The 13,054-nt window shown below is 38.6% G+C and overlaps 1 protein-coding gene across 8 annotated transcripts in view; it reads right to left on the bottom strand.

Moving 5' to 3' along the window:
* Positions 1-964: 964 nt before the first annotated feature.
* The window catches only part of RTKN2 (rhotekin 2), a 197,438-nt gene continuing 185,348 nt past the window's right edge, over positions 965-13,054 (bottom strand). For 7 of the 8 annotated variants that reach the window (XM_085583205.1, XM_085583204.1, XM_021535427.3 and 4 more), the window contains 3 exons: positions 9,731-9,896; positions 7,703-7,810; positions 965-5,744 (listed from right to left, as the gene is read on the bottom strand). In XM_085583205.1, the coding sequence (XP_085439331.1) occupies positions 5,191-5,744; positions 7,703-7,810; positions 9,731-9,896 (828 nt within the window). In that variant the 3' untranslated portion in view covers positions 965-5,190. The remainder of the gene's footprint in view (positions 5,745-7,702; positions 7,811-9,730; positions 9,897-13,054) is intronic. The other variant, XM_085583209.1, reaches the window with a different exon arrangement.

Raw genomic sequence — 13,054 nt, 5'->3', positions numbered from 1 at the left:
TATCTTGATATAAAAATCTTGAAAGATTGTTCTTCCCTCATAAAAAGCAATTTATTTTGATGTCTCACAAACTGGGTTTTTTTGTGAGTATATAATACATATATGGAACAATTACAGTTTAACCATTTACTAATGGTTATATGAAGAAATCATCATATCTTATATTCCCATGATTCCTTAAAGGAAACTGCAGCAGCTTTAGCTGCAGCACAATTTTCATTAAATCACTCAGCTGCACTGTCTTGCCTTGCAATTGTCAATCCCACTTTCTTTGTTTCACAGACTCTTATTCCAAAATTAAAATGTCTAGCAATTCCTTTTGCCTTTATTACAGTAATTTTATAACTGGGTCAAAAGAACACTTTACTTGAGCAGCTCAGTTAGCTCTAAATTAGTAGTGTCACACTGAGCTCTAGATGGTGAGGTGGATTAGAGCTCCCTTTCAGCACAAGGCTGCCTGTGAAAGGAAAACAATTAATGGATGGATTAATTAATTAATCAATGGATGTCAGTGGCTTATTTATGAAGTCACCTTAGAAAGCAGAGAGCAAGATGTAAATCTGCTTCATGGCATCTTTTCCTCCATGACTGAGAGAAGTAAGATGAAGCCTAAACCAGGGTGTTTTGTTTTGGCACGTTTGTGGAAAAAAGGTGCATCTCATAATATTTCTAACTTTACCTATTCACACAAGGTGGTGTCCATTGGATTAAGTGATTGGCAGGGAGCATCGATTTAACTGAAAGCCAGTTAGATGGCTTTTCCTCCCTTCCTCCAGGTCAGAAAACTGAGGCTGATACTGTTTGCTGTCATCAGTATGAGCCTACAGGGGTACATTCATGGCAGGCCCAAGGGAAAAGGAGCTACCCCTGAGCTCTCTCATTTTACAGCAGCCATCACCCATGGCTTATACACTGGAGTAAAGCTTAATGTAGTTCCAGATTGAAAAAAATTACACCGAAAACCTTTTATTCTAGAAACATTTTTAATTTCACTTGCATATTTTAACAGAAATAAAACATACTAGCAGCAAAATAAGAAGATTTCTGTTCTAACATTTCACAATACATTAGTGTCTAGAGCTCCATTTTTCTATTAAGGCAATTTGCATTAATTAGAAATGAACTCTGAATACTATGACAGTATTTCCAAATACGTACAAGTCAACAAAAAATAACTATTAGTATTATTACCACAGGAAAAAAACCCCCACAATACTAGTAAAAATGTAAGCACTTGAAGGTAATGCCTTTAAACCACAGAAGGTACCGTCTTACCATTCCAAGACCAAGTAAACACATGAAGACATTAGGTAAATATAAAAAGTTAATAAATTAAGGCTTTGTTCAGTCAATATTTCAAATGTTCATGTTCTGTGAAATTTATATTCAAGTTTGAACTAGCAGTTAATTTCAAGTTGTACTTCCTAAATGAAGAGTTCAGGCTGAATTCTGTCTCCCCCACATCAAGACTGCATCCAATCCCTTAACGCTGTTTTTAAGCAGCATTAATTAATCCCAGCAGAGAACATGCAGGTGTAGTTTTCAGAGCAGGCCCAGCACATTCCTCAGAGAACACTCTAATCCCACGTGTAGTTCAGCAGGTGCCACCAAAGTCCTCCCTGGGCTACACTGGATCACTGGAGCCATTCATCCTGGGAGAAGTGTTTCTCAATGGACTTCCCTGCCAGGTGACAGCATTCCAGCTTGCCTACTCAAATCTGAACACAGGGGAATGGGACAGAATGGCTGGGAGAAGCCACAGGTCCTCCAAGCCTCCTCCCAGTAGGAAGCTGCCAAATGACTTTTGGGTTTTGATCCCTGATACTTTGAGTCATGCAATTAAAACATCCTCATTGAACGCAGCTGCTATGATGGTGAACCATTACATTACATTCTCCTCTACTGCTGGGAGCAGCAGTTCCTCCAGGGGCACTGACTTTATTGTATAGTGAGCTCTGTGTTTCCTGGGAGCCTGCAGGTTTTATTGGTTAAACCAGCTTGCTTCACAGAAGATGCAAAGGCACTAATGGCAATACAGAAAGGGAGGGGAAAGAAAGGCAAAGTAACAATAAATACCTGAATCAACTCTTTCTTCATAACAGGGATTATATAGTTCTGAAGCAGATTAACAGAATAATTAATGGCCTTGTTTGCTTTGTGGTGGTCACTGCAATATCATGAACTGGCCCACATGAGTCTAATTTAAGGACAGACATAAAATATCAACACAGCTTAATGGAGAATATTGAACAACAGGTTGCATTTTACTCTTCAATATATTAAGCTTGGCTTGCAAAGATACCTGCACTGAGGTGTTACCCGCAAGAACCCTGAATTACTTTCTGAAAACAATATGAACATGTAATTTTCTTCAAAATATCATAATAATAATTCCAAGATACAGTATTAGTAGGGATTCAGCAAGAAATATAGCTGTTTGCCATCTTACTGAAAATTTTAAAGGCTCTGGGATAAAAGGGACAGAACTTCAATGGTCTGCCTTGTTTGCTTTTCCCCATCCCCTACCCACGTCACTGATGTAATAAAAACTTATCACCTCTCTCTACAAACCTTACCTTGCATTCAATTTTAAAAATCAATGATCTGGAATAAACTGTAAAAATCACTTGCAATAAATTTGCAAAGGACATGCAGACTGCTGGAATAGTAAAGAATGAGGACAGGTCACTTACACAGAGCAATCTGGATCACTTCATGAGCAGTATTTTAATGCTGGTAAAATACAACCTGTATTTCCAAGAAAATATAGGGTAAGATGATAAGAGCATGATGTACCACATTCTTGACAAAGACTCTGAAGAGGACTTGGTCTATAACAGTCAGCATCCAAGACAATGCTTCCACAAAAAAAAAAAAAAAAAAAAGCAATTTTTGAGGAAAAAGAGAGAAGGAGATATTAATCAGAGCAAGAGGATCACATTATGGCTCTGTACAGTCCTGATGGATCACTATTGACATGTGGCATCTAATTCAGATGTCACCCTTCCAAATATTTCTGTACATGAGAAATACAGAGAAAAACGTGAAGATTAATTAGTCTTGGATAGCATTCACTGCCATAGGAAAGTTAAGGAATTCAGTACGTCTCATCAGAGAAAAGGTTAAAAGGGACATAATCATGATTTATAACTACACACAGGCAATTAGAAAAGCTGATACTACAGAGATCAATATAAGCAATCAAATGCATAAAAAGACCAAAATAACTTAAGGTGGAGCTAGAAATGCAAATAGAAAATCAAGTGAAAAATGTACCTGGGGTAATTAAGTATTGCAACAAGAGGTATGAGTGAACTCTCATCACTTGAAGACTTCCAATTAATATTAAATGCCTTGCTAAAATACGTATGTTTAGTTCAAAACAAAGCCACTGAATTTAACAGAGAAACTGCTTGCTGAAATTCAATGGTCTGTTGAATTTAAAAATAAATCCTCATTATGGTGCCTTATTTCCTTATAAATGTATGAGAGTTTTTAAAAATATATCTACAAAATGGAAGTGAGTTACCAAGAAAAGGTGTCTTCTTTCTGAGCACAGAAACATTTAATGCTAGATTTAAAGCTAAATAAACTGCAGCTGCATTTTAGAAAATATGCTTCACCCCCTCCCAATTTTTCCCATTTTTTGTTCAGAGTTCTACAGTCCACTTAGTTGACTGTCTGATTTACATAATCATGTAGTTTTTCTTCAGTTTTTCTGTTCCTATTTATAAGCCATTCACAAACCATCCACTTAAGTAACAGCATGATTTATTGTAAGAATGATTATGGTTGTTTCAGAGGGAAAATGGAACGTGATTAAATGAAGAATGAACAAGGACATTCTAGAACAAAGGGCTCTAATCCTACAAATGGATTTGTAAATGAAACCTGCCTCTCAACCCCATCCCAAATGAACTACTGAGGGAATTCAGCAGATACTTTTACAACTGTGAGCCAAGAGCTTAGCTGAAGGCAAAAAAAATAAATAAAATAAATCAACCAACCAACCATGCCCACAGTATCTTCTGGAGAAATGGTAAAGTTCCCAGAGCCATCCACACTTAGGGAAAAAAATAATAAATAATGAACAGTATGTATACAGTTCCTGGAATGACCCTCTCAACACAGGTCTAAGCACCAAGTCTCCAGAGGGAGAACTGCAAGCAGACCTTTGCCCTTGGATAAGTTCCAGCATCTGAGACAAATGCATCAACCAAGGAAATGGCTGGGTATTTAAGCTGTGGATCCAAGAGAACACAGCTTTTTCTTATGCAGTAGATGCATAGGTGCCACAGAGACCCTAACAACCCATACTTCTTACAGAGCTGGTGAACAGTCTAATGAAAGAGTATCAAAGTTCAGTATCTTCACCTGAAGTGCTTATTCTCTACTATGGCAGAGAGAACAAGTGGTTAAAAAACCCTGTTTGCTTACCAGTTTACAAACCAGTTCCCTACCAGGGACAGCTGAGAGGCTCCACAAAGGAGGAGCTGTGTTACAGACCCACTTTTGTCAGGAAAAACAACCCTAAGATGAGCACATGCACAAACCCAGCAACTGCTTTTAAACACTGTCTTAGCCCAAAATAAACAGCAGTGATGGAGCACATCCTTGCTCAAATACAGATAACCCTGGTCCATTCCAATTGCACATGAGCCAGCAGGAACTTGGGAAATCCCACACTAAATTGATAGAACTGCCTCAGAAATTCGTATAGAGTTACAGAGCCATTCAGAACAGCACAAGAGCAAGAGGATGCAGCAAGCATGGAGCCCAAGAAAATCAGCTTTGCAAGATCTGTGCTGAATATGTGTGAATTCCCATTTAAGTAGTCTGAGGAGCTGTGCATGGGCTAAGCTGAGGGACTGGTAGAAGGCACTGGTAATATGCCTGCTGTGGGGACAGCTGAGGTTACCCTGAACACTGTGTTTTTTTCAAGAGGAAAGTACTGAACTATTGTTTTCAGAAATAGCACCTTACTCCAGACAGAGAAAACCACCCACCCATTCTAGTGCAATTATTTAGATAAGAGCACTAATGAATACAGCTGAGACTGCAGCTAGCAGTAATGCCCTGGCTTATAGGAAACACTTGAGCTAAATGCTAAAACCTACTTTTAATGAAGAGTATTAGGAGAAGGCTGAGAAACTTTAAATTCCAAATACTCCTCTAAGCTAAATATGATGCCTATGGATGCAACCAGGACCTGGGGTCTAGTATTTCTGTGATGCCTTTATGTCTAGGGGTTGGTACTGGTTTGGTTTCAGACTTGGTCTTGCTCACCAGAGAAACAGGATTCCCCAGGCCAGCTAAAGCACTTTTTCCACAAGGACCAATTTTGCGAGGAGTAGCAATGGGGCTTTGCAGCTGCTGCGTTTTCGTAGCTAACCCTGGCTCTAAGGAAGAGCGACTGGCAGGTGTGTGGTCAGGCTTCCTCCAGTTTTCCTTGCCCAGCTGCTCTGTGTTCACCTGTGCTTCTGCACTGCATGGTGACCTATCGGAGGGTGGAGGTGGAGCTCTTCTTTTCTTTCCTCTGCTGTCATTAGGACTTGTAGCATCTCTTTTTGGGTCCAGATGCATGTTTTTCTGAACAGCCATCTCATGAGATCCATCAAAGAGTGACGCCCAAAGGGCAGATGCAGACTCTTGTTGCTGACCAAGAAGAAACTCACCATTGCTCTCTTCAATTTTCCTATGTATGATATCAGCTAAGCCCTCATGTTTCACTGGAGAATCAATGCCTGTAATTTTAAGGGACAGCAATTAACCCAGATTAAAACACCACCAATGATTTTGCTTCCATCTATTTTCTTATTACTACTCAGAATACAAAGCTGTATTAACTGTCTCACCAAGTCTGAACTACTAAGAGTATTTATTAATGGATGAAATGGAAAATATTACATATGTTATCCAAGAGAGAACTGAGGTGACAGCAGGGAATAATTTTTGTGACAGCTGGCATTGAGGCAGCAGGATAGGCACTGATATTTCTTTCCTAGTAAAAGAAAAAATAAAGTACTACAGGGAAACCTGTATGTATTAGTTATTAAATATATTTTGTTGTATAGTGCTTTGAAAATTTTATTTCACAGGAGGCCCATGAAAGTCTGACTAAATAGTCTTGTGCTGCCAGCTTGTAGAAAATGGGACATCTTCACATATATAATTTTTCTCTATGTGCCTTAGGACTGCCTTGCTCCATTTCTTATTCTTCTTACTGGGTTTTCCATGTATACTGCAGTAGTACCAGCCTCAAACAGCAGTAGTACCTGATTTTCAATAGAATCACAGAACCGTTTAGGTTGGAAAAGGCCTTTAAAGGTTACCAAGTCCAACTGCTAACCCTGCCAAATCCACCACCAACCCACGTCCCTAAGCACCACATCTGCACATGTCTTTCAAATACCTCCAAAAATGGTGTCCCCAACACTGCAGCCTGTGCCTCTGCTTGATAACCCTTTCTGTGAAGAAATTCTTCCCAATATCTAATCTAAACCTTCCCCGGGGCAACTGGAGGTTGTTTCCTCTTGCCCTGTGACTTGTTACTTGAGAAAAGGGACTGAGCCCACCCTGGCTATGTCCGCCTTCCAGGGAGCTATAGAGAACCATAAGGTCCCCCCTGAGCCTCCTTTTCTTCAAGCTAAAAACCCCCAGATCCCTCAGTCACTCCTGATCACGTGTGGTCCAGACCCTTTCCCAGCTTCGTTGCCAGAGTGTGTCTGGAAATGTCTTTCAGTGTCTTTCTTGTAGTGAGAGGCCCAGAACTGAACACAGGATTTGAGGTGCCTCACCAGTGCTGGGTACAGGATACTACAAATACTATATATAATCCAGGAAGAAAATGGAGTATTAAGGGTGACATGGAGTTTGTGTTTTGCTCCTCACTGAGTTACATGTGTATCAGTGGAATTATGTTACCATGTTACCTTTGTAAAGCTTCTGTTTGGTTCATTTACTGCATTTCTGCTCTGCATTCACAGCTTAGATAAAACTTGACTGTTCAGTGCTCTGATGCATGGTAACTCAGTGACCCACATGGCATTTTGAGCATCATCACAGCTCCATCCCAAGCAGCAAGTAGGCAGGCGTTTAGAGTTGCACAGTGTTTCTCAGTCAATACTGCATGGGAGCCAGTAAAACAAAGTGACCTACTTTTTCTAGTCTGTAAATATTTCTGTAACAAAACTATTAAAAAAAATCCTGCTGCATACCATTTTTCTCTGCAAAAATACAAGTCCCAGATACACTCTAGCTAGATTTTCCAAGCATATTTTTCAACATCATTACCAAAGACCAAAAAAAATAGGTAAGTTATGCTAGGTAAGCCTTCAAATAGCTGTAAGAACAGCAGATTAATTTAATGCAATTGGTTTGCAAACTGGACTATTTTACCTTTACATTTCCTGAGCTGTATACTACTCTTACCATGAGTGTTTATTTCTAGTGACAGCTGTTTTGAGTGTGTTTAGGGTAGACTGCAGATTTTTTTAGCTCAAGGTATAAAAATGTATTCATTATTTGCACTATTACACATTCAGATTTAATACAAACTCCTTGGTATGCAGTTATGTTGCTCTTTCATTGTCTGAATTGTCCTTGAAAAACTCAGTGTTTCACCACCAACACCAGAAGCCATCTGAATTCAGACAATGTTGTTTCTGTTACTCTGCAACTTGAAAAGGCAAATCCCACTTACTCATATCATGGTAGACGGAGGTCGCTTCCTTTGTCAAGAACAAAGGTGGTTTCCGTGGTGACATAATCTCAATTTTCATAAGTTCCTCACAACAATGCTTCCACTGGCCTGAGAGAGAAAAGAGAACAATGACTGGAACTTAAACACATCAGCCTGGAAAAAAAATGGCAATTATTAGGTTGTGTCAGGAAACTATCTCTAAAGTAATACTAAACAGTGAGAATTTACTTTTGTTTAGCAGGAATGCTCAGGATGTGTTTGTATTTTCACCTCTGTATTCATTCTCTTAGCACAAAGGTCATAAGATCCTAGCTGGAATTTAAGCCTCCCAGAATTATTATTACACTACGATAGCTAAAGATCAAAATTTGTCTTCAAATCCTCAACAGTATAAAACCAAGTGAAAAAAAAAATAGAAAAAATGTAAATTTGGGAAGCTTCATCAAGTTATCAGGAACAACCTCCAATATCCTGCAAGCTGGATGTTATACAGCAATGTTACAATGCTATGGCAAAGGAACATTCTGGTTATAATAGAGGATAACTTGCCTTTTATCCCTTAGCAGACAAGGAAACCTCTTTTTCTATTAATAGATTTTGACCTTAAGGAAAACAAGACACAGTAAAATTACTTTGTTCATACCAATCATTCCAAGTTTTCTGAGCACATTAATTTTAAGAGAATTTTAGAACCAGGGAAGAAAAAAGGCATTTAAATGCCAAGTGACCCATTTTTTCAGAATCCAAGGAAAATGTCTCAAAAAAATCTGTGGGTCGTATTCTATCTATAATGAATAAGAAGTAGATATTTTACCCTGCTGTACAGATAATTTAAAGAGGATGCCCTAGTTTTTGCTTGGTGTGTTTCTTTAATTGATAGTGCTTTTTCTCATTGTAAATCAAAGTTAGAAATTACTGGAAAATATGACTATGACACTGAGTTTCTACAATCTCAATTCAATTATTTGATTGGTGTTGTCTCTGACTAAAGACTGATATTTCATTAATTGACCTGGTTTTGTTTTCTGACCTGATAAAAATGCCTATCAGGAAGCAACTCTACTTTGTCAATAGCAGCATAAAAGCTGACAGCCTCTACTCTCAGTAAATCTGTGAGTCAAGCAGAAAGCAGAGAAAAAAGACACATGCAAATTAATCTATGTAATTTTTATAGTAAGGATTTGGTGATAAACAAGGAGTACAATATACTACTTCAACAGTATTTCAGACCAATAAATGAGCTCCCTCTGCCATGTAGATCAGGCTTGTTCCAGGGGTTTGCCAAAGGATCAGGGTAACACTTTAACACCTGTTACAAAGACTGAGGTACAGCTTTTACCAGGTCCAGGTAAGCAGTGTGTATTTGCCCATGTGGATGGAGTGTGGCTGGGTGAGCGTATTCCCATGTGACGAGGGCTACCAGAACCTTTGAACTACAACAGAATCAAGCAATCCCTATTACAACAAATTGTAATTTAATTCATCCATGGCACTGCTGAGCAAGGAAACCCCAAGTTTACTTGTGACTACTTCCAAGAGCTGGCAGAATCTGCATCCTAGCCAAGGCCCCACACGATTCCAGCATCCTCACCAATTGTCACTAAGGCTTGGGATTATATACTAGGATTTATACTTGTAGGATCTCACCAAACCAACACACCACTGACTGGATGCCCAGGCAGAGGTGGATTCCTCCCACTACAGTGAAAAGGAGGAAGAGATAGTGAGAATTTATCAGTCTTTAAAAACATTATCAAGAACACTTCTAAGAGAACAATTTTTTTTGAGATTGATGGACATATTCTGCCTCTGATTTCCTGCAAGAACACATGGACTTTGGTTTAGTCAAATATTTGCCTTCCAACGACTTAGACCACCACCCAGTGTTATCCCAGAGAATATATTTCTTTTCATTCCTGCAAACAAAGGCTTATGAGGCAATTCCAATTCAAATTGCTCAAAGATCCCTTTGATGTTACATAATGCTCCATTCAGAGGGCACACTGCCAGCACTGCCTGCTTACTTACTCAGATCATAAAAGTGCTGCCAGAAAGCCTCCATCCACTGATGAAGTTCATCCCTACTGTCAGTAGCAAAACGTTGTGTCACACCCTCTCCAGACACGGGGTTGATAACAGAGAAGTTATTAGCTCTTCTCTTGGAGTCCTTATCCACAGCTCGAATCCTGGTTTCCTAGGAACAACAAACTGTGGTAGTGACTTATTGCTTCACTTGACTGGCATCAGCTTATGGCCAATGACAGTGTAAGGAAGGTAGAATTTGGCCTTTTGTCTACTTCAGATTAATACCAGATTTAAAAAAAGAGAACTAACGTCAGGAACAGATTATAAAAATGTTTTCTCATAAAACTATTAAAATGGCATAAAACATGAAAAATGAGGGAATAAAGCACAATTATTGCAGTCCAGTCTGAATTACAGAATGTACTGTAATTCTGTGTTCCCCCTCTCTCTACCTTGACCAGCTCATCTCACACTGCTCACTATTCTCCACAGCAGTTTAGTGAATAATCTACAATAACAGCAAGCAGCTCCTTTTCTCCAAACGATTCAGATGGACAATCACATTATTACAGCTACTATTTACACGTCCTGCTGCACTTCTGTGAGCCATCATTTACCCACTGTAATGTAAACTTATATCAATTTAATGCTCATATTAGTGCATCAGGACTTCCAGGGTAATACAAGAGTGACAGGAAAATTAGAAAAGAAACTTACTTAGGCCATTTTTAAAGGGGTATTTGTAGCAATAACCCATACAGTTCTACTAGAACAAGATTTTGTTCTAATAGAAAAAAACTATTTCCCATTTTAAAATAGACATTTTCGTTTTAACTTAATTAGGAAAAGCTGCATAGAAATAATTAAATGTGTATATATATCTAAAAAGTATAACACAAGTCTAAAAAATCTCTTCAGCTAGAGTCAGAAAAGCTCTCAGATTACACAGCAGCACTGTTAAGGTTTTTCCTTCTGTTCAGGGATATAGTTCAATTGCTCTAGACTAGAATCAGTAGTATTTTCAGAGTATTTACTTTCTTATGGCATTACTACAATTAAAAAAAGTTATGGCATTACTACAATTAAAAAAAAACCAAACCACTTATCCTTAACTTAGTGATTTTTTTTGTGTGTGTTTAAATTGCTAAAAGCTTTAAGTCTAGCTAAAACACAACTAAAATAATTCCAAAATGCAACAGGTCAACATTGCTGCTCATCACAACATGATGAGCAAATTAAAACAATTAACATTACTTTATTTACAGAAGTAAAGTAGGAGCCCTGGGAATATCTTTGCACATGTAACTTGACCTGACTGAAGAAGCAGCAGCCCATTACAACACTGCTCCTCAGAGGATTTCTGGCATACCCAGGAGAGCAGAGCCATGAGTTTTGGTGCCAGGGCACCAGCCGGCCCCCTGCAGCTGGCCAGCCCCGGCGCCCAGCAGGACGTGAGGACATCACACACAGCAAGAGCATGCACTGCACCCTGCCACACCTGGGTATCCCTGGCATGGGCAGTGCCCAGCATTCGAAGGAAGCCAACAATCTCAGCCAGGACTGTGTTCTAACACCTCCTGTCTGGATGGACAGTGAATCTGACCACAAAGGTGGCTCCTCAAAATACAGCGGGGACAGAACAACCAGTTCCCTTCTACACTACTCAACCAAATGTCAAACATCTGCTAAAGACGTTAAACATACACCTACAGAAATTAAGTTTACGCATGGGATCCCATGGGGATAAGCCTAGTTCCGATACTCAGAAAAACAAAAGTTACTCTACAGACCATTCCCCAGATTTTAAATGCATTACTGAAGTAACTATTTGAAATACCAACAACTGCTTGTAGCATATCTGATGGATATGTTCATTTAAATTCTTCTGTCTAAAAATAGGAGATGAAGTAATTCATCCATCAGTGCTCTATATCCCATTAACTCAGGTAACCATAGATACCAGCAAAAAATGAAATCAAATAGATTAACATTTGACAGGTAAGAACTTCAAGCATACGATACACACAAGTTTATTTAATGATGTTTGCTGCAGGTTTTATCCCACAACTGTGGTATTATTCAAAGGAGATAAATCCTCAAGCAGCAATCTGTATCTGATGCTTGAATATTTCAGCAGTCATACAAGACGCCATTACAGCAATGGGCTGATGAATTTGTCAGGCTCGGGTGAATTACACAACATGCCCAGTTCCACTAAATAAAAGCAAAACCCAAAACAGCAAAAAGCTATTAAAAGCAAAACAAAACCAAAACAAGCAGAAAAACCATCCCAAAAAAACACAACAAAAAGTGTTTTAATTTACCATGTTGTAATAATATTTTTCCCGTTCTTATAAGAAAACTGAACCAACTCTGCTGTAGCAGTTGTAAAGACGAGAACAATCAGTGGATGGCAATAGGAAAACAATTGAATCTTGAACTCAAGTGACTCTTCTGGGGAAGCTAAAGCCAGTTTTATATTCTTTATGCAAAAGATTGTTCCTTTGAAGGTGGGGAAAGACCAAAAGGGAAAAATACATGGTATTTACATATTTGTAAATACCAACCTTATTCTATATTTTCCCCCACAAATAAAATCTCTTTGCATGATAATACCTCTCTGAAAAGCTCATATTTTAAGCTAAGAAGACACAGGGATACTGAGAACTTTTTTACTGCTGAGGTACAACATTTTCCTGATAAGCCAGTCTTGACAGCCTATGAAGCACTGGTTATAAAGACCATTTTAAGATATCAAAACAATTTACAGTTCTTAAAAATACTGAATACCCTAGAGACCCAGTTCTGTGTATCTATTTAAAGATTGAACAAATCAAATCACATATAACAAACTCTCTTTGTGCTTTTAGTACAAAAAAAATAAACCAAACTGAAAATCAGTACAACACTGGAAACAACTATAACCTGTACATGCATTGGTTTCTGTTGTAATATTAATAATTTCCATGAAATTTGTTTTAGGCAAGCAAGGAAAAATGGTTAAATTTCAAATTATAGCTTTCAAACACATTAATTGACCAAAATCTATCATCTAATATTTTGTCCCTTCCTTGTTTTGTCAGCTTGTACTAATGTGACATCCTCGTGGCCACTGGCTGGTCAGTACAATGTGTATGACATGGATAAGCAATATTAGGATATCGGTGCCATTGTTCTTGGGAGCAATGCAGCAGCTGAAAATGTGGAAAAGGAGATAGCAATGAATGACCAGCAAGCATTTTGTGAAGCAACAGTGAGCCAATAAAGTAGCTTTCAAACTGCTCAATGTGAGCATGGTGTGGTTCAAGGATCTGGGTGTTCTACCTG

Source organism: Lonchura striata, chromosome 6 (genome assembly GCF_050655825.1).
Source record: "Lonchura striata isolate lonStrDom1 chromosome 6, ASM5065582v1, whole genome shotgun sequence".
NCBI classification, from domain to species: domain Eukaryota; kingdom Metazoa; phylum Chordata; class Aves; order Passeriformes; family Estrildidae; genus Lonchura; species Lonchura striata.
The sequence above is the reverse complement of the archived record's forward strand: the minus strand, read 5'-3'. Positions and strand labels throughout refer to the sequence as shown.